This window comes from Drosophila virilis, chromosome 5 (genome assembly GCF_030788295.1).
Source record: "Drosophila virilis strain 15010-1051.87 chromosome 5, Dvir_AGI_RSII-ME, whole genome shotgun sequence".
In the NCBI taxonomy this organism is placed as follows: domain Eukaryota; kingdom Metazoa; phylum Arthropoda; class Insecta; order Diptera; family Drosophilidae; genus Drosophila; species Drosophila virilis.
The window spans coordinates 7,167,448-7,190,388 of NC_091547.1; the positions used below are offsets into that span (position 1 = coordinate 7,167,448).

At 39.2% G+C, this 22,941-nt stretch overlaps 1 protein-coding gene across 3 annotated transcripts in view; it reads right to left on the bottom strand.

The window, feature by feature from the left end:
* Positions 1-589: 589 nt before the first annotated feature.
* Sema2a (Semaphorin 2a) overlaps positions 590-22,941 on the bottom strand; it is a 42,401-nt gene continuing 20,049 nt past the window's right edge. For all 3 annotated transcript variants that reach the window (XM_032436527.2, XM_015174658.3, XM_015174657.3), the window contains 13 exons: positions 12,702-12,789; positions 12,567-12,618; positions 9,925-9,993; positions 8,436-8,543; positions 7,447-7,584; positions 7,148-7,280; positions 6,479-6,835; positions 5,447-5,675; positions 3,382-3,718; positions 3,151-3,314; positions 2,922-3,074; positions 2,749-2,857; positions 590-2,143 (listed from right to left, as the gene is read on the bottom strand). In XM_032436527.2, coding sequence (XP_032292418.1) covers positions 2,072-2,143; positions 2,749-2,857; positions 2,922-3,074; positions 3,151-3,314; positions 3,382-3,718; positions 5,447-5,675; positions 6,479-6,835; positions 7,148-7,280; positions 7,447-7,584; positions 8,436-8,543; positions 9,925-9,993; positions 12,567-12,618; positions 12,702-12,789 — 2,009 coding nt within the window. In that variant the 3' untranslated portion in view covers positions 590-2,071. The remainder of the gene's footprint in view (positions 2,144-2,748; positions 2,858-2,921; positions 3,075-3,150; positions 3,315-3,381; positions 3,719-5,446; positions 5,676-6,478; positions 6,836-7,147; positions 7,281-7,446; positions 7,585-8,435; positions 8,544-9,924; positions 9,994-12,566; positions 12,619-12,701; positions 12,790-22,941) is intronic.

Genomic DNA, 22,941 nt, shown 5'->3' on the forward strand with positions numbered 1-22,941 from the left:
ACACAACAACAGCAGCAGCAGGAGCAGCGACAATGACAGGCGCAGAATCCAGTAAAATTTATTTGCTGTGCGATAATTTTAAAGAACAAAGACGAACATTTTCTCTAGCAACTCAGCTGCTTGTCGGGCAGGCTAGGGCTCGGGGTAAAGTGCCCTATTTTATTTGGGCCCAACTCGACCTTTGTGCAAGCCAAATATGGCGCTTAGCTCGCGCTTTAATTAGCTCTGCAACGTTCTATAATTGCAATCTAAGGCTCGAAATTTAAATAAAACTTTCTTTAAGTTATGCTAAAATTTGGTTAGGTACAAAACAAAGCGTTTGACCACAAATCATGTTAATGATCTTAAAATTAGAGACCTTTAAGAAATGAAAAAAATATGAAAGCTATATACTTGTGCTGCTGTCAACTTAAGTGTGGCAAATTATTTGAAGTACTTTCAGCAATGCGTGTAAATTTTGTTGTTGCTGCCGCTTTCATTTCATTTTCATTTCTTTTTACAACAGTGAGTTATAATCTTACAGAAAAGAAAATTGATTATATTTTGTACACTTACCTTAGCAATCCAAAAAGTTATCAAAGTGAGCTGCTTTTACGTTATAGATAATTTTTTATTAAAATTTAATTTTTATTTTACAACTAAACGCTTAGAAACTAAAATGTCATCGATTTAACTTAAGTACAGACACAAAAGTATGCTAAAAATTCATGTTTTGTTTAATCCGCATGTCTTGGCAAGTCAGAAGTCAGAAATTGTACGTAATTAAAAATTCAGAAAAACACATACAACAATAGAGTATACACAAGAATGTTCATCTTAGGATATCAAATGATTTAAACAAAATTTCAAAATTGAAATTGTAGAAGTGGCGAGCTTTAAGTGTTTGTCTTTTTATATATATATATATATATTATATTGTATATAATCTATGGACCGATTTGATGTAAATTGTTTGCTATATATTATTTATGTGTCAATTATTTCTTTTATAATTCAGCTTTAATGTATATCATGTTTAATTCTGCTTGCTTAAAATGCGTTTATATTGCTTATGTGAAATTTTTTTAAATTTATTTAGTTCGAAAGCAGATCTGATGCAATTTATATTCATATTTATATTTGAATGTGTGCGTATCGATGCGGCAGCTGCTTAGCATGTATGTAAATTGCTTATGCTTGTATGTTTTTTTATTTTTTATAGCCTTTTATGAATCAATTGTTTGTGTGAATATCGTTTAAATAGGCAATTAATAGATTTATCAAAACTTAACATCACATTGCTTTTCCAATTACATGTAGATTTATATATGCTTTAGAGTTTATAGTTATTTGATGCAATTCGGTATTATATATATATATATATATATATATATTGATTGTTTTTATGATGAATTAAAATGTATGAAATGTGATTCGATTTTGCTTATGTTTTCATGCGTATATATATATATAGGTGTGTGTGTACTTGTAATACTTGTTTGTTCATTTTTCATTTTCATTTAGTTGTATTTTTGATAGAATTATTTATTAACATCTTGAAACGTTGCGTTACTTTTAGTTGCAATTAATATGCTTAATTATGTAATTATTTAAATTTAATTTAATTGTTTAAAATAACGATATGAAGTGATTTTTATTTTCGGTTTTAATATTGTATGTGTTGCAAGTGGCAGTTTTGTATTAAATTGTTTGTAGCTAGCTAGTTTATGGTCTGTATAACCCATAGACAAGTGTCTGTATTTAATAACTTTTATCAGCTCTCTTGATTATTTGAGTATGTAGAATAAATGCACTGTACTGGAAGTGGCTCTCTATACACATATGTACGTTGATATTCGTATAAATGCAGTATCTACGAGTTGAATGCTTAAATTTATCAGTTTAGCGCCAATGATGATTGATGATAGATGATTGATCGCTGTAACTAGGCGGTCTGTTTTAGCTCTGATTCGATTTGATTTGATTTCATTTCATTTGCGCGTTTCAATCCTGGGAACTGTTTGAGGAATTAGTAGAAACGTTTGATAGACATGGATGTTGGCATGGTAACTGTGCCGCTTTTGTCATGATATCAAACGTTATTCTTGCGGAATATATCATTGGGGTGCTGATTGCTGCTGAAGTTCTGGCGAGTCGAGCATTGCTGTAAGAAATCCATAATCGTAGACAAATGTTGAATTAAATGCGTGCAGTAACCGGCTGTGATGAGTATTATAAGCTTATTACATATTGGCGGATATGACAGACGGCAAATAATTGCATTTTAATTGCTTGTAGCGGGCAAATGACGCCACACACACGCACACACACACTCAACAACAACAACAACAACAACAACAACAGCAGCACGTAGGCAATTACCAGGCATTGAGGTCGCACCTCGCTGCATGCCACATACATACATCGTATCGGCGGTCAATTGAACCATATTGAGAGGCGGCCGCCTGGCTAAAACCGCTGCAAGCCACATTGGCCGACAGGCCGACAGGACGAAAGGCTAGCGGGCTGACAGTGCAAGCCGATTGCTGGCCGCTGGTGTTTAGATAATGACAGCTTAACTACTTTACACTGTTTGTGATTTGACGCTGTGGTGTCAGTTAGCCAGCAGGCTATTAAAATAATTGCCGGCCAAATCATTTATTATGGCATGTGCCTGCCCCCGGCTCTGTCTTTCTCTCTGTGTGTGTGTGTGTGTGACGCTCATTAGCGCCGCCTGCGGTGATAATTTCAATCAGGATAATAACTTACCGCTTGTTTCTTTTCCCAGGACTTCATGGCTGTTTTATATTTCTCGAATTCGTGACACCAATCCGAATAGATTTTCTGATAGTCATTGCTTTTGTTCGGTGGCGTGCATCTATGTGGGTAAAAGCACTTGGTAATTAGCAGTCAATTTAGGAGTATTTACCGGCGCAACTCACCTGTGTGCGTCGACGGTTATGTTGTAGCTGCACAAAAGCGAGCCGCCCAAGTGGCAGTCATAGCGCCCGCCGTCGGCCTCATTCACAGACACCACAACCAGGCCGCGTTCCGTTGTCTCAATGTACTTGGTAGGGCTGTATTTGATTTCATAGCTGGCAACAGAAGTATTATTATATCGTTTATTTGTTTGAACAGACAGCTAGTTGGGTTAGTGTTTGATTAACTTACCGTCCCCTGTCCTTGGAATGATGGTACCAGGTGACCTGTTCGTTCTTCAGTACCTCGGGTATTTTCACAAAGCAGCCCAGATGAACGCTCTGGCCGTAGGTGACGACAATTTTCTTCTTCAGCACACTCGAGTCGCATATATCGCTCGTCTCGTTGGCCACATCCTGTGTATCGATTGTCAGAGTAGTGCTTAAGGCTCAAGGCTGGAGAACACACTTTACGGCCACTTACCTGCAACAGATCCAATTCGTATGGACGGCACGTGTTGGCCTCCTTGTCCCAGCCACAGTAGGGATCACGCACACAACGGAAGCAATTGTCATAACGACGATTGCACATAGCCAGGTCGATTTGCTTGATGCGATGATCGGTGCCCACATAGAGCGATTTACGTGTCTGGCTGATTTCCATCACCTGGATGGCCTCGTTGGGCGCCACCTCGAAGATATCCAGCAGCTTTGACAGGGACTCGCCATTGCGATAATACTGCACGATTTTATAGATGCGACCCAGATTGGTGCCCACGTAGTAGACCGTGTACTCCTGGTTCAGTATGTCGATTTTGATTCTGCAAAAGGCAAGTCATAAATTCAAAAGGACCAGATTTAAATATTGCATACATTAAATGTGGCTTTGTGCATTCGTTTCGGGAACGGGCAGCTATGGAAATTAAATGCTTATTAAATATGATAAATGGCCAGAATATTAACGAATTAAATAGTCGCATCTGTGCGCATTCTTGTTTGCTTTTATGTTTGCTGTGCATATTAATAGCACCTGAACTGTTGTAAGCGCAGGTATTAAAATTCGTTACATGATTTCCATATTTTCAGGAAGTTGCGGGACAATCAATGCACAAAGGAGCTCGATTCGTGTCTATGCGAAATAAGATAATACAAATTGTAACGTTCGTATATTTATAACCTTGTAAAGAGTATTTTAATTTCGTCATGACATGCATCGAAGGACACCTCCCCGGCCTTATATAGTAAATATATATTCTAGATAAGGATAAATACTTCCAAAATTAGCTTCTTGCATGAACAACTTTATTGTTTATCAATCAAAATCGGCATTTAAAGTTTCACTAGATCGGTGGAGTAGTAGGATCTTATATGAAAAAGTATTCTGTGTTCAAAGATATTGCATAAATAAAGCAATAGGGAAATGTCTACAAGGGTATTAAATCTTCGGCATGCCAACTTCCTTGGCTCATTTAATTTTTTTGTTCCGCATATTATTTATCTATTTTTTATATACGACTGTAATTATGTTTAAAATTTCAATAACATTGCAATAAAATATTGCTATAAAAACAAGCTGTGTTTAACTTTTAATTAAACAAAAAAAAAAAAAAGAAGAAAAAGAGAAGTGTTCATATAAAAAGTTTGATTAATAAATAGTATTCCGAAGGAATGTGTTCTCACAAAGTTGTTTCAGCATTTTAATTAATTAATTCATTTTAATCGTTGAGTGAGAAATCATTTTGTCCATCTAGCAAAATATTTGCTACATTGCAAAACTTATTAACAATAGGTTACTTTTTCTTTTAGAATTGTTTTTGATGTTGGTTGTGGTTTGCTTCCTAAATTTATCTGCCCATAAGCAACATTAGCTAATTGCTTTAGCTTAAAATATTTAAGAAAACTATTTAATTAAACTCAGTTTTCTTTGTGCTCTTAATCCATTGTCATCAGCTTTCAGATGTTGCTGGAGTTACTTTACTTTTTGGTTACAGTATTTATTTCTCATCTACGGTTAAAATGGGCTTTTCCATAAATATGTACGAATGTGGTTTTCCATTTATTTGCGCTCATCTCGTGATTTACTCGACTCGAAAAAGATATTGGATTCAAATGCAGCAGGTGAATTTCTGTTGGCCGAGTTTTTAAACCCACCTGACTATGAACAAAAAAATTTTAAATTGATATTGTGTTCGAGTTGGTAACAGGCAACACTTTAGACTTGGGTTATTTAAAGCACTCAAATAATCAAATAATAAATTTTCGTACATGGATTTTCACTTTAACAGGCCAAACCACAAAGAGAAACAAATCGAAATATGCAAATAAATTCTATAAAAAAATTGAACAAAAAGCTGTCCACACACACACACACACACACACACACTCGGCCAGACATTGTGCATATGTGTGCACTTAGAGAGACGTGTGTGTGACTGTGTGTGTGTGTGTGTGCGTGTGTGATACACATACATATTTAGCTAGCTTGTTCATGAAAGCAATTCATAGAAAGAGAGAGAGACGGAGAGATAACAAGCAGAAATAAAACTTACTTGTCAACAACGAGCTTTGTGAACACCAAATCCCTTTTATAATAGACCGGATTGTTGTGCTCGTGATTTACGGCTTTGTCCATAAGTGGATGCGAGCGTATGAAATTCAGGACAGTATCTGGCAGATTTGAGGTATCGTTGACACATGTGCCGGGTCGCGGATCGGGCACGCGGGAGTTCAGCACCGGCAGCCAGGCGGAGTTTGAAGAGGATTGCTCCTTAAATTTGCCTGCAAGTGAACAAAACAATAACAAAAACAAAATCAGATTCAAAATGGAAGAAAAAAAATATGAGAAAAGGATTATGCTTAAGAGTTATTCACTACCAACTGCAGCAGCAGCAGCTACAAATTTCAGGTGCACGCAGTTGCTGGCAAGTGTTTGCAATGAAGTTTTAAATCTGCGACCCCAAAGTGTCAGCTGTTGTGCAGCTGAGCGTTAAGCGAGTGTGTGTGTGTATGAGTGTGTGTGGCTATAATCCATTCAAATGGATTTTCTAATACGATTTATGTTGCTCGACGGCAAACGAGTGCGCTGAAATTACAAAACACTCAACACCCTGAGTGCTGTGCTGTTCTGAGCTGTTACGATTGGATCTGTGCTACCTATTGGATTTATTGTTAAACTCGTAACTGTCCCCGTCCGGTAAGCTCAGCAGCTGCAATGAAAATCACACAGGGGCCAGCTGAAACCAATGTGCTGCAGTTTGCAAATAAAATTTGCCGATAAGTTGCATTTGCCATTTCTATTTCGATTTCTATTTGTATATCCATATATATATATATATATATTCCTATTACTATTTCCACTCAAAGCACTTGAGGGATTGAGCACAATTTAGTTGGGAGGGGGGGCTTGGGGAAAAACAAAAGAGAAAATTGCACGTCAGTTGACGTTGACAGTTGGCAACATTGTGGCCACGATAACGTTCGTACATCACATCCAGGAGCATCCATTTTGCACAGCACACTTAACATCTGCACACTTATATATATATATATATACATTCATATGTATTTGAGAGCCCACTCACCGTTGAAGGCGGCCTGCACCTCGTTAATGTGGAAACTGCATACGGCTGATCCAATCAGACCATTGGTGCTGGTCGTGAACGTGGCGTAGAAACGGGTCTTGTCCGTGGGCAGTTGGTAAACCGATTGTATCTCATTAAAGTAGAACGGAAATTCGCCCGAAATGCTGCAGTTGAGGCGTGCCTTCAGATACGTGGCCCAGTTGTGGGCCAGCAGATTCTTGCCGCCCACATCCTTTTTGCAGACACGCGCAATACGGGAATAGACCGCCTTGCCGCAGTTAATGTACTCCACGGCCGTTTCGCGGAAAAAGAAATACACATAGTCCCCAATGTCGAAGGAGCCAACGAAATTGGGTTCTGCAAATAGAAGACGAAGAAGTGAGATTGATGACCTTCTGTGAGTAACGATCTACATAATTGGACGTCCTAAGCCGCTTAGCTGTCCTCCACTTGCTTGCTTGCGAATCGCATCAACAGGCAACTCGCAACTGGCAAATGGCAACTGGCGACTGGCAACAACCCAGCTTCTGTGTGCGTGCCAATACAAACAATGAGACTCATGCGCGAAATCATTTGTAAGGACGCAACAGCAAATCCTTTTTTCAATTTTATCTAGAGCCACAGAAGCAGCAGCAGCAGCAGGAGGAACAGCTCTCGGTTTTTACTTACTGTCCAACCACTTGGAATCATATTTGAGCGTGCGCTTGAATTTGTATTCCAAGCGCTTTGCCGACGTATTATACAAATCCGTTCGAAAGATCACAGTATCCGCCTTTGTGAATTCCGCATTTGTGCCCGAGTACTGTGCAAAAGATACAAAACACAAACAGGAACACAGTGAGAAAAACTAATTGAAGTACTCTGTCGCTATTTATGTGGCAGCCAGCACATATATATAGATGTATATGCAGCCTTTGGGCTTAGTTCGAATCCCATTGTAAATATATACATATGAATATGTAACTCACCAGGCCAGGCAGTCCGCCGGGATTACCGTCCTCTACGTAAATGGCAGTTGAATTGTCCAAAGGATCGTACGGACATTTTGCAATTCCAAGCCCAACGCCGATCACGTACTCGGACCGTGGCAAATGCGTCAGGTTCGACTAGGATGTACGAAAACAATAGGTTGAGAAATATTCAAATTAATGTTTGTATTTTTGTAGTTCAATTAAGCATCTATATCCATTCTTTTGATCAATAAAAATAAGCTTCTAATATTATTTCAGCTTTCTAAAAAATAAAATAATGATTGTCTTAGCACGTCCCACGAAAGCCCTAAAAACTTTTTACTAATTGTTGAGCTGATTCCAGCTGGCGAAATGCTGAATACAAAGCGCAAAAACTTGCCAAATATTGCTTTTAGTTTTGCTTGTTTTACCTCTTGTTGTTGATGTTTTGCTTTTAGTTTAAGTTTTTGCTAGCACCAAATCAAAATGCATGGTTTATTGCGGAGGCTCTGCTCTCCCAAAGGGCGGGGCAAAGGATGAATTGTGCACCTGAAGTATGTGTGCGTGTGTGTGTGATTTGTATGCGTTGCGAGCAGCTTTTGGTAGCACCTGCACACTAATGACTATTTTCACAACAAGTAGTCAACAGAAAAGTTATAGAACTTATATATATATCTATCTAGTTATATATGCCAAGCGGTATATGATGTAGAGGCAAAAGACGGCGAAAATGCAGTACGCTATTCAGTTCATATACAAAAGGACATATGCGTTGCTTTGTGCGTGTGTGTGTGTGTGTGTGTGTGTGTGTGGCTGTTCCAGGATAGCGATCTAAAGTCAACAGCCATACACACACGCAGACACACAAAGCAGGCCTCGTTTGTTATTTGCTGAAAATCTTTTCAAAAGTTGCGTAGTTGCGTTATCATTGCTATAAAACTTGTCCTTGAGCCACAACACTAACACACACAAAGGGTTGTAGGTGTAGGCAGCTGTTATGTACTTACATAGATGACATAATCCTTGGGATTGTGAGCATTGGTGCCACAAACATAGAGCCTATCACCTTGCTGCATTGATTGTATGACGCGCACATGGTTCTTGCAATCAAAGACCTGGAAAGAAGAGCATTGAAAAATATTTGTGAAAAAAAAACAAGAAGATTGAATATCGTCGGCAAGCCGAAGATTAAATATCCTTGCAGACGTATGGCGTACGATTTTGCGATGTGAGGAGAATAATGAAGACATCTTGAAAAACTAAATAAAATACTAAATCTTATGGCAGCTATATGATAAAGTGGAACGATTCTGCTAATTCCGATATATGTTATACTTAAAAGAAAAAAGCGAACCTATAACATTCCATGGCGCTAGCTTAAAAGCTGAGAACATGAACAGACAGACATGACTAACTATAATTTTTAATTTATATTATACTCTATAGGATGGGAGACGTGTCCTTCTATGCGTTACACATTTTGTGACCAAATTATAATACCCTTTGCCAGAGTATTGAGATAATAGAGCTCAATGAGCAACAAACTTGCCACACAAGTTGGCTACGAAAATTGCTATATGCCACAAGCATACACTGACATACACACACTGAGACAAGAAATAAATCAAAACTGGGTATCTGAGTGTGTGTGTGTGTGAGGGTGTGTGTGGTTGAGTGTGTGCCGCAAACGCTACAATTTGTAATAGCACGCGTCGCTGCAGCCACTGCCGCTAAATCAATTGGCAACAATGCAACGCTGGAAAATCCCTGGCAGAGACGCACAGCAGCATTATTATGACTTAAGCAAGCCGCACACACACACTCGTACAGACATGGGGCGCAACTGTGCACCAAAAACAGTTCAATTGACATCTAGATACAAGCTACAATCAGATACACACACACATATCGGAGGAACATGTGTACGGAATATGTTTGGCGTACTGAGTGTGTGTGTGTGGCATGCAACTGAAACTGAAGCGCACGAAAAACTCGCTACAAATTGAAAAGCCACAAATAAATTGAAAGAGATTTCAAATGAAAGGATTTGCTGTCACATTATAAACGAGTTACAATAACAGCCAACAGAAGCGTCAGAGCCAGCGCCAGCATTTGCAAAGCGCAGCACTAGAAACTGCGATTCGGAATAGGAATCGGAATCGGATTCGGTTTTGAAATTGGAGCATTTCGCGTGTGCCCGCTCCAAAAAGAAATTGATTCAGCCCAGACGCTACTCAATGCACTGGTGTGTGCGTCTCTCTCTGTCTGTGTGTGTGTGTGTAATCAGTAAGTGCCGCCTCGATGCCACCATATGATATAAAAATCAATCAAAAGCTGAGCATGTAACATTGCAACTGCCGTTCGCGACTCATGGAGAACGAGAGCTATCTAAGTATTGGCATAAATAGGTCCCACATAAATGCAATCGTCGGTGCATTGATTGAATTCTTTGCTTTAAGTTGTGTTTGCCATAAACGCAAATGTTTATTGACTTACCTGACTTTTGCCCTTCGACACACAGCTGACCACATCGTCGCGTGTGGGCTCCAAGTTGATCACATCACGCTGGAAAACAAAGACAAATCAAGTTAATTAAATTAATTTTAGATAAATAGGCAGCTGTTAGTATTAGTGTATTACTAATTAAAACATGATGTTAAGAAGAGTATGAGCAAGTATAGATTATAATTATTATTAGATTCCACATTTTTATTGTTAATATATACAAGCTAGACGATCGAGTATAGCATACTTTAAGGGGTTCATTAAAAATATATATAAAAACTATTTTCGAATATTTGTTAAGGATTGTTCGAAAGGGAATCGAAAAGTTAAATGAAACTAAAAACATTGAAGAAAACTAATAGCCCAGCATTTAAGTTTCTCTTCTCATTCGAATGCACATCCAAAACAATTACAAACGCAATTGAATAAAAAGTGTAAATTGTGATTCAATGCCGAAACTGGAATTTTAATAAAAACACATTTGTATGCAGTCTCAGGCAAGGACTTGGATTCTTAGGCGAAAATGGTTACGCGTTTTCTTCTTTAATTTTTTTTTTTGGGCTACATTTTGTGGTGCCACGCATAAACTACAACTAGAAGCTGTCAGACGGGGCTTGGGTGTAAGAAGAATAAAGGGCGACCAGCTTGGGCCAAGCTGCCTGTAGCATGCTTTCAAGCAAATTGATTTATAAATCACGTAATGTAACGAGCACATACGAAATATTTTCAAGCGAAATGCGCGCACGCACCACACCGCACCACCCCGCCAAAATGTGGGGGCACACAGCGTCAGAGCGTCCACATAAAACCAAAATCATGTATTATTTAGTAAAATTTGCATTTGCCGCATAAAGCAGCCGCAGCAGCAGTAGCGGCAGCGGCAGCGGCATCGGCACACCTTGCCACTCGTCCTCGGTAGGCACTACCAAATGATGCCCAGGGCGAACGCAGTTACTCGCACAGTGTGTGAAATAACACATAAAATATATTGACAGATGCCGGTTGCCAGACCTGGTTGACTGCTGTGCTGGATAAGTGGGTGGTGGCCAGGTGCGAAGGTGCTGAGGTGCGGAGGTGGACTTGTGCTCAGCTGTCTCGAAACGGCAGCAAAACGTGGCGTCTTTCGGTTTTATGATACGTTTGCGGCCAGGTTTTAGCTGTTGCAGGTGCACGGCAGGCGCAGCCACACAACGTTTCACTCATAAAACAAGCTTTTGTATGACATAAATTCATAAACAGCCTCCCACACACACACACACATATACACTCCCTTGGCATGTGTATGCATATGTGTGTGTGTGTGTGTTATCGACTTTTACGAATTTCGATAATTCGCAAGTTCGGCATTTATGGGAAAATTACTCACACACACACACACAAACCTTTCGGCTCACACACATTGGCACTGAGAAAAAATGAAATATCAAATACTATTTTCCTTGCCATAATGACTAAATGAATATTATAAAATATAATTTAAAATAATTGTGTCCTTTTTAATGTGCTCTTCTAATAACACAAAGACTTTTAGAAAAAAATCATTTAAAATGTATTTATCCCCTCTAGTAAACATTCGAATGTGCTCGTAATTGAATTAAAACCGATTGGACTTAAATTTTCTCAGAATTTATGTGGGTTACTGGAAAATGTTGGCTCAAAACATCTTTTAAATATTTAATATATGCAACAGAACCAAAGGGCAAACAAAACGTATGCGCTGTTTTGTTATTTTCGCTCAGTGTACATAATTTATGCGGTACTCAGCCATTACCACGGCATGTGGAATCTGGGCCCGTGCATGGGCAAAACGAAAGGCCCATAATGCAGCCCCCAGAGCGCATATTAAATATGTTTTTTTTTTGTCGGCCCTTTTTGCTTTGTTGGCCTGTGAGGTGGACAGGGACACGTTTGCATTCGGATTTGCTGGGGACTGAGTAACTAAAACAGATATTTTTCACTCGCTTACATTGGGGAATCGAAGATTTGTGGCTCGCGTTTGATGCGCGCCTAAAAGGTGGCTTTGTTTTCACCTCCCCCGTGTCTTTTAGCCCTATGTTGCGTTGTGGCTGAGTGTTGACAGAGTCCGACGATAAAAAAAAAATACAGCTAAAAGGACGGGCTTAAGCCGTTTTGGCAAACTACACGCTAGTGTGCACACGCACACGCACACACACACACACACCCACACACATACATATATAAATATATGCAAACATACATAGACAAATTTGTGCGGAAGGCGCGTAATGAATTTTTAAAACTGTGCCGCAGCGTGGCATAGCTTGTTTCCCTAAAAGCGTGCTACACGTTTTATGTGCTCACTCGCTGGTTGTTAGATTTGTGGCCAGGGGAATTGTGCACAACAGCAACAACAACAACAACAACAACAACAAAAACAACAACAACATAAACAACAGAAACCGTAACAACAATAGCAACATCCAGTAGACCACTCGACAAGCGAGCGAAACAAACGGAGCTCGTGGGAGCTTAGCCTAAAAGCAAATGCCAGGGTTATATATACTTATTGTTATTGTTGCCGCGCATAGTTGTTGTGCCCACTATGGTTGTTATTGTTGTTGTTGTTGGTTTATTATAAATTAATACCTAGCAATAAATGTATTCATACTTACATCACAATACGAAGAGGATATATTTTGCAAATTCAAACGGAATACGCGATCCCTGCGAACAGTAAGTAGAGAGAATTGGATTTCAGTTTGGTCAGCAGCTAAGAGCCTGGGATTAGTTGGATGTTGGATACTTACATGGCGCCCACATACAGCGAATCGCGCTCCTCATTCAAGTGAAACGTGCGGTAGTAGAGTTTGCCGCATGTGAACTCGCGCACATGATCTGCAAGAAGCATAGAGAAAAGAACATCCATACATTATTGTAAATAGTTAGCATAGTTTATTCTCGTTCAATATTTAGACAACAAATTTTCTTAAGTGAGGCAGCAAATGCAAACCCACACTCGAACACGAATTGGAATTCGAGTCCCAACTACAAGACAGAGTCCGTGTCCGAGTCGGAGTCGGAGTCAGTGTTGGAGTCGGAGTTGGAGTCGAGGTCCGCACAAATGAGCGCCTGTCAACAAAGTTTATGCAGAGACATTGACAAAACGCAAACACAGTCCAAAGAGTCCAGCCAGAACGTGGCAGGGGAGTGGGGCACAGGGTTTGAGTACGGCACAAAGGACAGCCACAGGCTCGCCACATACAAACACACACACACACACACACACACACACACACACACACACAGATGTGGGCAAGAAGCGAGCGAGCAGCCGGCGCCTGTGACTGAGATATCCCATTTCAATCAAATGACATTTTGACATTTCTCTCTTTGCCGGACACTATCGCCGGCGTTGGCAAATGTAGCCAAAGTGCAAGCTTTAAATGTTGTTTATTTACTTTTAACTTTGGCCAACACAAATACTCTGCACTCACACTAGCAAATACATACACACACACACGCACACACGCTAAGATGGCAAAAATGCAGTGAGTAGTGCGTTAAAGGCAAAAAAAATAGAAGAAAACTGCGTTCGTCTCGAGTGTAACTTAATATCTTATTTCAATTTATAAACTTTTATCAACTCTTACGGTTAACTTTACCGTTAAAGTCAAAGTTAAGCTTGAAATGATTAAACCTGAAAAGGTATAATCGTATGTGAAAAACTAGTTTGTTTTTATGAGAAAATTGTACATTAAAGTTAACAAATAGGTCTAGGAAAGTAGTTCGAATTCGATAAACGAATATTAAAGCCCACAAAAGTATACTACAAATATTAAGATCTCGTATATTCTCCTATAACTGAAATTAAGAAAATTGTAAGCTCTGGTATATAGAAATATGCAGAAATAATAAGCTGTGAAATCAGACGTTATTTGTTATATAAAACTACTTTTCTAAAGAATTTGCTCTGCTCTTAATTAAACGATTAACCTGTCAAAACTATTACAATAATACATATTTTTAATATAAAGCATTTAAGTACATTTTAATTGTCAATCTCTTTTGATTTTTCAGTTATGATAATCAATTTTGGTCTGTAATTTCTATGTAATATTGGAATTTGGAATGAACGTGATTAATTTTATGCAAGCATGTTTTTTTTTTTTTGTTTGTTTGCATACATGTGTGGGAGAGAGTGTGTGTGTGTGTGTGTGTAAACTTCTTATGATAATTTCATCGACGACACGCTGTCTGTGCGTTGTTTGCACTTTGGATGAAAGTGTGCGTGTGAGAGAAAGAGAGAGGGAGAAAGCAAGGCGAAAAACGCTGAGCACGCATTTACTTAATTAAACTAATTAATATTTGCTTAGAATGCCGGACGTTCTGGACACACACACACATAGACACATTGCTCTTTAACATGCCTGTCAGCAAGTAAACTCTCAATCCCGATATCATGTCCAATTAATTTGCCGACATTTCTTACAATAATGCGCTTCAGTTCTTGTTCTTGTTGTTGTTGTTGCTCATGTGTCATATGTGCATATATGTCAGCTGTCGTCCAAGCTGCATATGCAACTTGCATTTAAGTGTCACCCACGGCCCAGAAATTAATGCTGTCAAGTAGTATTTTATAAGCCTTTATGCTAATGAATTGTGAATTCGGTTGCCGGAAAAGTTGACCCAAACAAGAGAAATCAGATTGAAAACAGTTATCGAATGCTTCAGAATTTGGTCGGTTTAATGGTAAAATGTATGTATATCGACGTATACATACAAATATATACATATGTGCGTATGACTAGCTCGCACGCAACAATGGCAAATGCAAATGCCCCCTGCCCGTGTCATTGTCTACGTTTTCTTTGTAGCCGCCCCCTTCGAACCCTTCAGCCACAAGTACAGCTATTTTTGATTTCCGATTTAAAGTACATTTTGGACAAAAGCAAACACTGTAGTTTTCCCAGGCCAAAAGTAGCAGCGTCAATAAAGGCACAAAAAAAAAGAATATATAGAAAAAGGAATCTGCGTCTTTTGTTTGCCAACGGGAAAACAACTACAAAAACAACAGCAGCTACAAGCATTGGCGACATATATATATATAAGTGTGTGTGTGTGCGTGTACTTTTGCATATATTGCGCACAATTCGGGTAAATGTCCTTGCCAAACCGGAAGTCGACTTGTATACGCTTGAATTGTTATTGTACCCGTACCTCGTATGTGTACTCGCATTTTGTTTGTCGCTCGCTGTCGAACTTTTTCCGCATTCTGTATGTTTTTTTTTCTTTTTGAATTCTTTTACATGTTTCTTTTTATTTTTTTATATTTTTTTTTTTTTTAGTTAGTTGTTGGCCACTTTTTGCTTGTTACTCAGTTTGTGCCTTTAAGCGGATGGCTTTAAAACATTTTTATCATTCTCTTTAAACTGTCTACTTCAGCATTAAATTAATACTCCAAAAGCGTTTAAGTATATACTATAAGAGCTTTGTGGAGCGCACAAGTGGTAAGGGTATGCAATAGTTTCCAATTGTAGATTGCAAGTTGAGCTTTTACGGCAATCAGAGTCTTATGAAGTATTTAAATGATTTGATTCCAGTAAATGAATCAGGTCAAATTGTAGTTTGCATGTCGAAACTTAAGCTTCAAAAAAACCTTTATTGCAGCGCTCATTCCAGGATAAATAATAAATAACCTGAACTCAAAATGGGAGCAGGCCACTGGACTCCTAGATAATGGATCTCGCACCACCACGAAGCTTAAGGCCTTAAAATGTATTTAATTAAATTATTTTATATACAATTCACTAGCGTGTTGCCGCCTTTTAGAAAAACTAAAGAATTCTGTGACAACTATACTCTGGCAACGCTCGATCAACTGATAGAGTGTTGCCACAATTCTGCAGTAAATTATATATAAATTCTGCAAGCCCAAATATTCTTTTGGAATTGGACACTTTTTATTTAGTTGTCTACTTTGAGGCGCCTTTGGGCCTAATCTCAGCAAAACAATATCATAAAAACCGCAAAACCATTTAGCACAAATAGGATCAAAAATATGTATATACATATTAATTGGCTGTCTCAATATTGTAGCAATACTCGTAAGATTTGTAGTTAAATTTATGCGCGCAAAAACTGTAATACTTTATGGGGCTTATTAGGGAAAACAGCTTTCCAATCTGCGGCATATTTACGATGGCAATTGCTACAACATATTCGCTAGTTCCATTTCAAGTCTACAATTGTCTCGCACAGCATTAAGGCACGCATTCATGGCGGAGAAGTCTATAAAAATATTATACATTTATGGCCATAAAAGAGCTCGACTGATAGGCAGTTGCTCTGCGGTGTTTATTCACATGCAGAGCGGCGACAGCATAAATTGTTATGAGTGCTGCGGAAGTCGATGGCTGGCGTCTGTTCTGGCTCTGATGCCTGTTTCCAGCTTCTGCCCTTTGCCTACGAATGATAATAAATTGCAAATTGAACGGAAGCTAATCGCAGGCATATTGTTGAGGACGCCGGAAGGTCGCCAAGCTTGTACAGAAAATTATCAGTTGGCAGCTGCCAAAAAATATTGTGTTTGCATTTAACTGTGGCAAGTATATAACATAGCATATTGTGCGTGGCAGTTGCAGATGCAGGTGTTGCATGCGACAATCGAGCATTTGAACGCTCTGAAGGGCCATCAAATTCGAAAGGTTGGGGTAGCACACATTTAGCCCAAAAGCTGTCGTAAATTTGTTTTACTGAGCAACCTTCGCAAACTTGCCATTTCAGACGACGTCTGCTTTATTTGCTTTTAATCCAAGTCCAATCAAAATCAAATTGCATTTACGAGCTGGCTTTCAATGCGCGCAATTTTATGGAAGTCAAACGATTTTACTCGCTCGCATTTTCTTTTTCTCTTTTTTTTTTTTTTTTTAGCCAAGGGAAACGCTTTCGGTTTTCGGGTGGGTTCCTTTTTTTTTATTATGGACATACAGTGCTTTAGCGAGTACATATCAGCCATACATATGCGTGGGTATTTATGACTCCATATATGTCAATAATTTTTATGCGCTTCATAAATATGCGTGTGTCTTTACGACCGACTGGCAGTTGAATCAATTTCTTTAGCTACCCTCGAGAATGACAGAAATGCCATTTTCAAAAACGTTATTATCGAATCAAATACAAAAAGAATAATGAGAGAGTCAAATGCAGTAAACATATTGCGAATTTGTCTCCTGCACCGCAGGCTAACATGCCACAGACATGTCACAGGGCACACTCGCACACACACACACACACACACGGAGCAGCCCTTGGTGACAGGAGAGTTTCCTTTGAAATGTTACTGTTACCTCCGGGTCTAAAGGGTCTCATAGATGCCACAAGCAGCGACCAACCCAAAACATTCGCCTGCCCACCTGATGGGAAAGTCATGTAAAATAGTTGATAGGAATGTGTGGATTTTGAAAAAATTAAAATAGAAAATAAATGTCTAGTTAACCAGCTTATAAATGGCAGTGTTTGATCATTTTTAAATAAACAAAGTGGGCAGAGGTGTACAGTCATAAAAAAAATAAAGGATCGCTAGTGTGACGAATGGCGAGTAGTTTTTCTTTATACTTTAAGTAAATGTTTTAGATCAGAGAGTTTGAGTGTTGATATGTGATTCTCCTGAATTCTGGCAAATGTCTTCAGCCATTTGGGCTTGTGGGACTAACGAAATTTAAGTTAAATTAGCTTTAGCTGCGAAGCTGCAAATTTGCACAACTAATTAAAGTTTTCTTAGAAACTTGTGAGCTGTTTGTCATTTATCATTTCATATATCTTGCGATGAACTGTTCAGAATGCACACATTTTATATTTTCTGTCTCTAATCTCTGTTGACTACGCATGTATGTAAATTTCCCATTATTTTGCTGGCTAATTATGAGCAATGGCTTCCACTTCCTGCTGTGCTTGTCGGCAACTCTTTCTCTGTTTGCGTTATGTGTGTGTGTGTGTGAGTGTGCGTGTGTGTGCACTACGTCAGCATAAAGCACTCGAAAACTGTCTAGACGTCTGATGTCTAGGCGTGTTGTTATCCACACTTGTGCGCTGATTCGTGGCCTGCGGCCCCAGTGGAGCAACTTGCCAGTTGCCAGTTGCCGATGAGCGACCCGCCTTTAAGTGGTTGCCATTTCATTTGCCGAGAAATTGCATGTAAAAATAATTAAAATGCAGCACCGTCTTTGCTCATGTGTTTCAATATATACAGATAGTCGGCTGCAGAGAGCAGAAATCAAGTTTTTGCAATCTTACTTAACCTTTTTTGAGAGTTAGAGAATGAAAGGCTGGTATATATTATTTATCGGTTCCCTATTAAGTCGGAATCATTATGGAAATCTCTTCGAATTGAGCTTAAAGTATCAAATAGCTGATCTTTAAGCTCTTATCTTCTATTTGCCTCGACTGAATATCAAATTTCGCATCAATATTGCAAATGCAGCGCATTAAAGCTGCTGCTGATGCTGCTGCAGAGCCCGTTTGCTGCTACGAGTACGAAACATTTTCAACTCTATTTAGTTCATTTTATGAAGAGGACGGACAGCGGGCAGGCAGCAGCAGCAGTTGAGTTCATTTTGTTGCCAAATAGCAAATGCAAAAACAGTGCTCATAAAAAGCAGCATCACTAACAACAACAACAGCAACAACGGCAACAACTGAGACGAGCTGAAAGAGCCTGGCATTTATGCGCTTTGCTGCTGGCAGGACACTGAGTAGAGCAGACCCCCGAAAAGCAGGCAACAAAAACGCAACAAATGCGGCAACCGTTTCATTTTTGGTGTTTTGCGAGCTTTGGCAATGGCAACTTCATTTGATGAGCCTGCAGCATGGACCCCGAGGCCAGAGAGACAGAGACCGAGAGAGAGAGAGAGAGAGAGAGAGAGAGTAGAGCATAGAGCACATGTGTGCTGGTTTTTGTGGCTACCAGAACTGGCTCGTATGTGTGTCCATTTAGAGCGTCATAAACGAGGACAAGCTATTTGAAGTTTTTTGTTGCAACAGCTAAGCCACGGCGAGGGGCATGGCGAGGGGTGGCTGGTTTGGGGCACAACTCTTGCTCTACCTTCAGTCAGTGGAACATAAACATTTTGCGGTGCGCTTAATTTCGCATGCACTCGACGAGTGCCAAAATGACGCTGCAGAATGAGCACTTAAGAGCCAAAGAGAGCAACCAAATGCGGCTGATATGTTGCGTACTTGTATATAATGTTGCCTAAATGCGAGTCTTGCATAATTAAGAGCTAGCACAATAAGTCTCATGGCAGGCGGCAACCGGGTTAGATCGACAACAAACGAGCCGAATTTGATTAACAATGCAAACGGTAAGGTTTGGTAAATTTCTGCACGTTTGCTAAATCAATTATGTCGAAATGAAATTCAATTAAAATGGACAAAACTAATGCACTCACGGCCGTCTAGCATGCATGTATTTATAAGTCGTTCGATTGCGTCCTGGCAAAATTACAAATGTAAATTAGCATTAAGTGACTTGTTTGTCCTTTCCCCGGCAGTCTCTCGTTGTGTAATTACTTGCACAAATTTCATTTGGCATTTAGTTTAAATAATTGAGTTATGCTAACGACTGGCGACACACACATGGCTATAACTGGGCCAACTTGGCCTGGCCTTAGATCCACGTGCTCTCTCTCTCTCTCTCTCTTTCTCTCTCTTTTGTTTTATGTCTGCGACACTGATTGCATTTTGCATTACATAATTACTTTTGTCAGCTACATGTTGCATGCTACTCGCAATTGCAATCAACTGTTATGCGTTTAATAGATTCTCGCTTGCCAGGCCAGGCGACAAATACACAGCTCCACTGATAAACCCCATTTGTTTCCTTCTTCGTCTTGCCCGCCGCTTTAATCAGCCACAAGCGGAACGCTCCAACAGTCGGTCGAGTTTATCAATCAAATGTTATACAACTTTGGCAAGCGCATTCATTCTAAAAACTTTTCAGCTTAATGATTTGTAAATATGAACAGAGAACAAGCGAGCAACAGAATTATGACAATAAGCCGAACTGTAGATACCCTTATCTATAGAAAAAGTACTTATGATATAACAAATATTAAAAATGTATAAAATAAAGCATAATGTTAATTTTTATTGCTATCAACAGGATTAATTTACCAAGCGAAAAAATTCATTTGCATTCCCTTATCCTCACTGCAAAATGTACTTAAATACAGGCAACGGTTTTTTGCCGTTGCCAGATCTGTAGCATGGCAATCAAGGTGGCAGCACTGCAATACTCATTGTACAATTTTATAATGAAGATAAAGTTCTTGGCAACTTTTACGAAGCAAATGTCGACAATATTAACATGACAAAGTACTTTTTTCAGTTTGCAATGCATTTTTTGTTAACTCTTGACACTCGATTTGTCACTGATTGATTTTTTTTTTGCCTTTCATATCGTACATGATGACATAGTTGTGATGCCCACATTAGCAACAGCTGGCGATGACAATGAGCTGTTCAGCTGTTGAAAGGAAGTTGGACGGAAGTGTGCAGCAAGTGGCAAGTACTTGTCGTGCTAGTTGCAACTACTTATTTCGCACATAAATTCTGCGTCAAAGTTGTTGCAAAGAAACGTGATTTTGCTATCGCTTAAAACTTGCACAGAGCGAACTTTAAAACATACTTTTAATGATGACTTCTGTGTCCTTTCTTGGCTAGCTAACATTATTAATTTTAGCGTCAGGTGCTAGTTCGGATTGAAACTCAATTTTGTGAGCTGTGTGTTGCAAAGTTTGCGTTAACACACTTTGGGCCGGACTGAATACAGCAAAGAGGCTGATCAAAGTGAAACTGGGACACATACACACACAGACACACACTTAGTGCTTTCCCTGGCTACCTCAGCCACTGCCAACAGCTTTTGTGCTGTGCGTTCTCAGCTTTTGAGCTAACAGCTTTTGACATTGCATTAACGCCAGTTGGGAACGCGTCGTTGCTTTGCCCGCTTGTCAGCCGCAACAGCAGCAACTACAACAGCTACAACAACAATCAGTATGATGAGGGGCAACGCCTGCACACTTCGTTACTCAATTTGTGGCAAGGAACTTTCATTATGTGCCCTGTGTAACATGTGACTCTCATAAAAGTCGACCCCTGCCAAACACACAGGCACACAAAACCTTAAGCACTTAAATGAAAACGTGTCACTGAGTTTTAATTGCGCGAGCATCAACACAAATACAAATACAGATATATACACACACACACACACACAGATGTGTGTGTACTATAGAAACCTACAGAGCCTTGTGTTGGTTGTAGTTGTTGCTTTTATGTGAGTTTTGTGCGTGGTCAGTGTTTGGATAACGCCTACGTTGTTCAGCTTATCACATTCGTTTTATGGGTCAAGCATTCGTTCGAGACACAGTTTGAAATGCACACACAAGCCAGTGCATTTCAAACTTCCAGGCTTAACTTATGATTATGATATTGTTATTGCTTTTTCTCAAATTGTTCTAATTAAAATTTATTGTATTTTATGTCAAAGCATTTGAGTATAGGTTAAGTCTGAATGTTTAGTTTAACTACAATTCAGATAAGTTGATTATTTTTAAAGTGCTGCCAGTTAACACATTACCCAACACTGTTGATCAGTGTGTCCACACATTCGAACAATGTGACAACAATGTGTACATCATAAGCTGTTTTTTGTTTATATTTCACTTGAAATTTATCTCGTTTGTTGGTAAAAACTTTACAACTTAGCCGAGGACTATTTAATTGAAAATCTGGCTAGGCTTCTTCTAAATCTTTTTGCAGGAAAGTTCGAAAGAACTAGTTCAAACGGCGCCAAATACATTTGCTGTATTCGTCTACAAAAGTATTTTAGAGTAGATTATTGTTCCCACTCTGAGAAGTTCAGATATGTGCCACAGCGAACTGAGTTCGTGTGGCACAGCCTGCTACCTGGCAGACACCTTTTTGTCTGTTTTCCGACTACCTAATGAAGTCATTCTAACAATAATGAACAACTTGACGCGCTACACAGCGGAGCGTGGCAGAGCCAAAAAGCGGAAAGAAAAAACAAAGGGCAAAAGACATTGACAGGCCATATAGAAACAACACTCTCAGGCAGATGGGCTGGCCGGAGAATTTAAAAATAAAGACGCGAAGCATCTGCCGCCGCGCTGAGTCAACAAATGAGCCGACGACATGAGGAAGTTCAGGGAGGAGCGGAGGTGCAGCGGCGCGTTGCATTGCGGGAAAAATAGGTGGAATTGTGCATCGGTTCGGTACATTTGGGACTTGGCCAGCTGGGGCATAGCCTGGCATAAATTGTGATCAAATTCGAATGCTATTAATTTCGTTAAATCAATAAAAATAACAATTTTTCATTGCATGTGGCAAAACAAAACCAAAGAAACTTTATTCGCCCATGAAAATTTATAGTTGACATTTTATGTTGTATAGTTTTAGCTTTTTGTGGCTTTGCTCTTAATTTATGGCTTAAAACACACCCCCAGCCAAATTAAATACACACAAACACATGGGAATACACTGAAAAAAAAAAAAAACAAACCAAGCAAGTTTCATCATAATTATGCACAGCCGGCACGTTTCTTTTACATATATAACATTTTATTGGAAATAATATTGAAAACCAAAATATGCTAAATAAAAATCGCAGTACTTTAAAAAGGACTTTCAAAAATATCTTTAGTATTCTTGATCTTGGATCATAATTTGATAAGTTCGTGTAACATAGTCATACTCGAATCAAGAATAGAAAAATCGAGTACTTTTTGTACTGGAGTTCACCCAAAGTTAGTTGAATAACACTTCATTTATACAAATCGTACTCTGTGTTTTTTTTGTCTGTACACGAGTATCTGAAGCAGCTGCTGCATTTTTGAGGGAAGCGAGCAACGTGCATATGGCCAGTCAATAGAGTGTGCAGGACGAGAACAGGACACTCCGGAGTGCACGGACACCTATGCATTCTGTTAAAAGTATGCGCAAACAACTTGAGCGTTTCTTTAATCG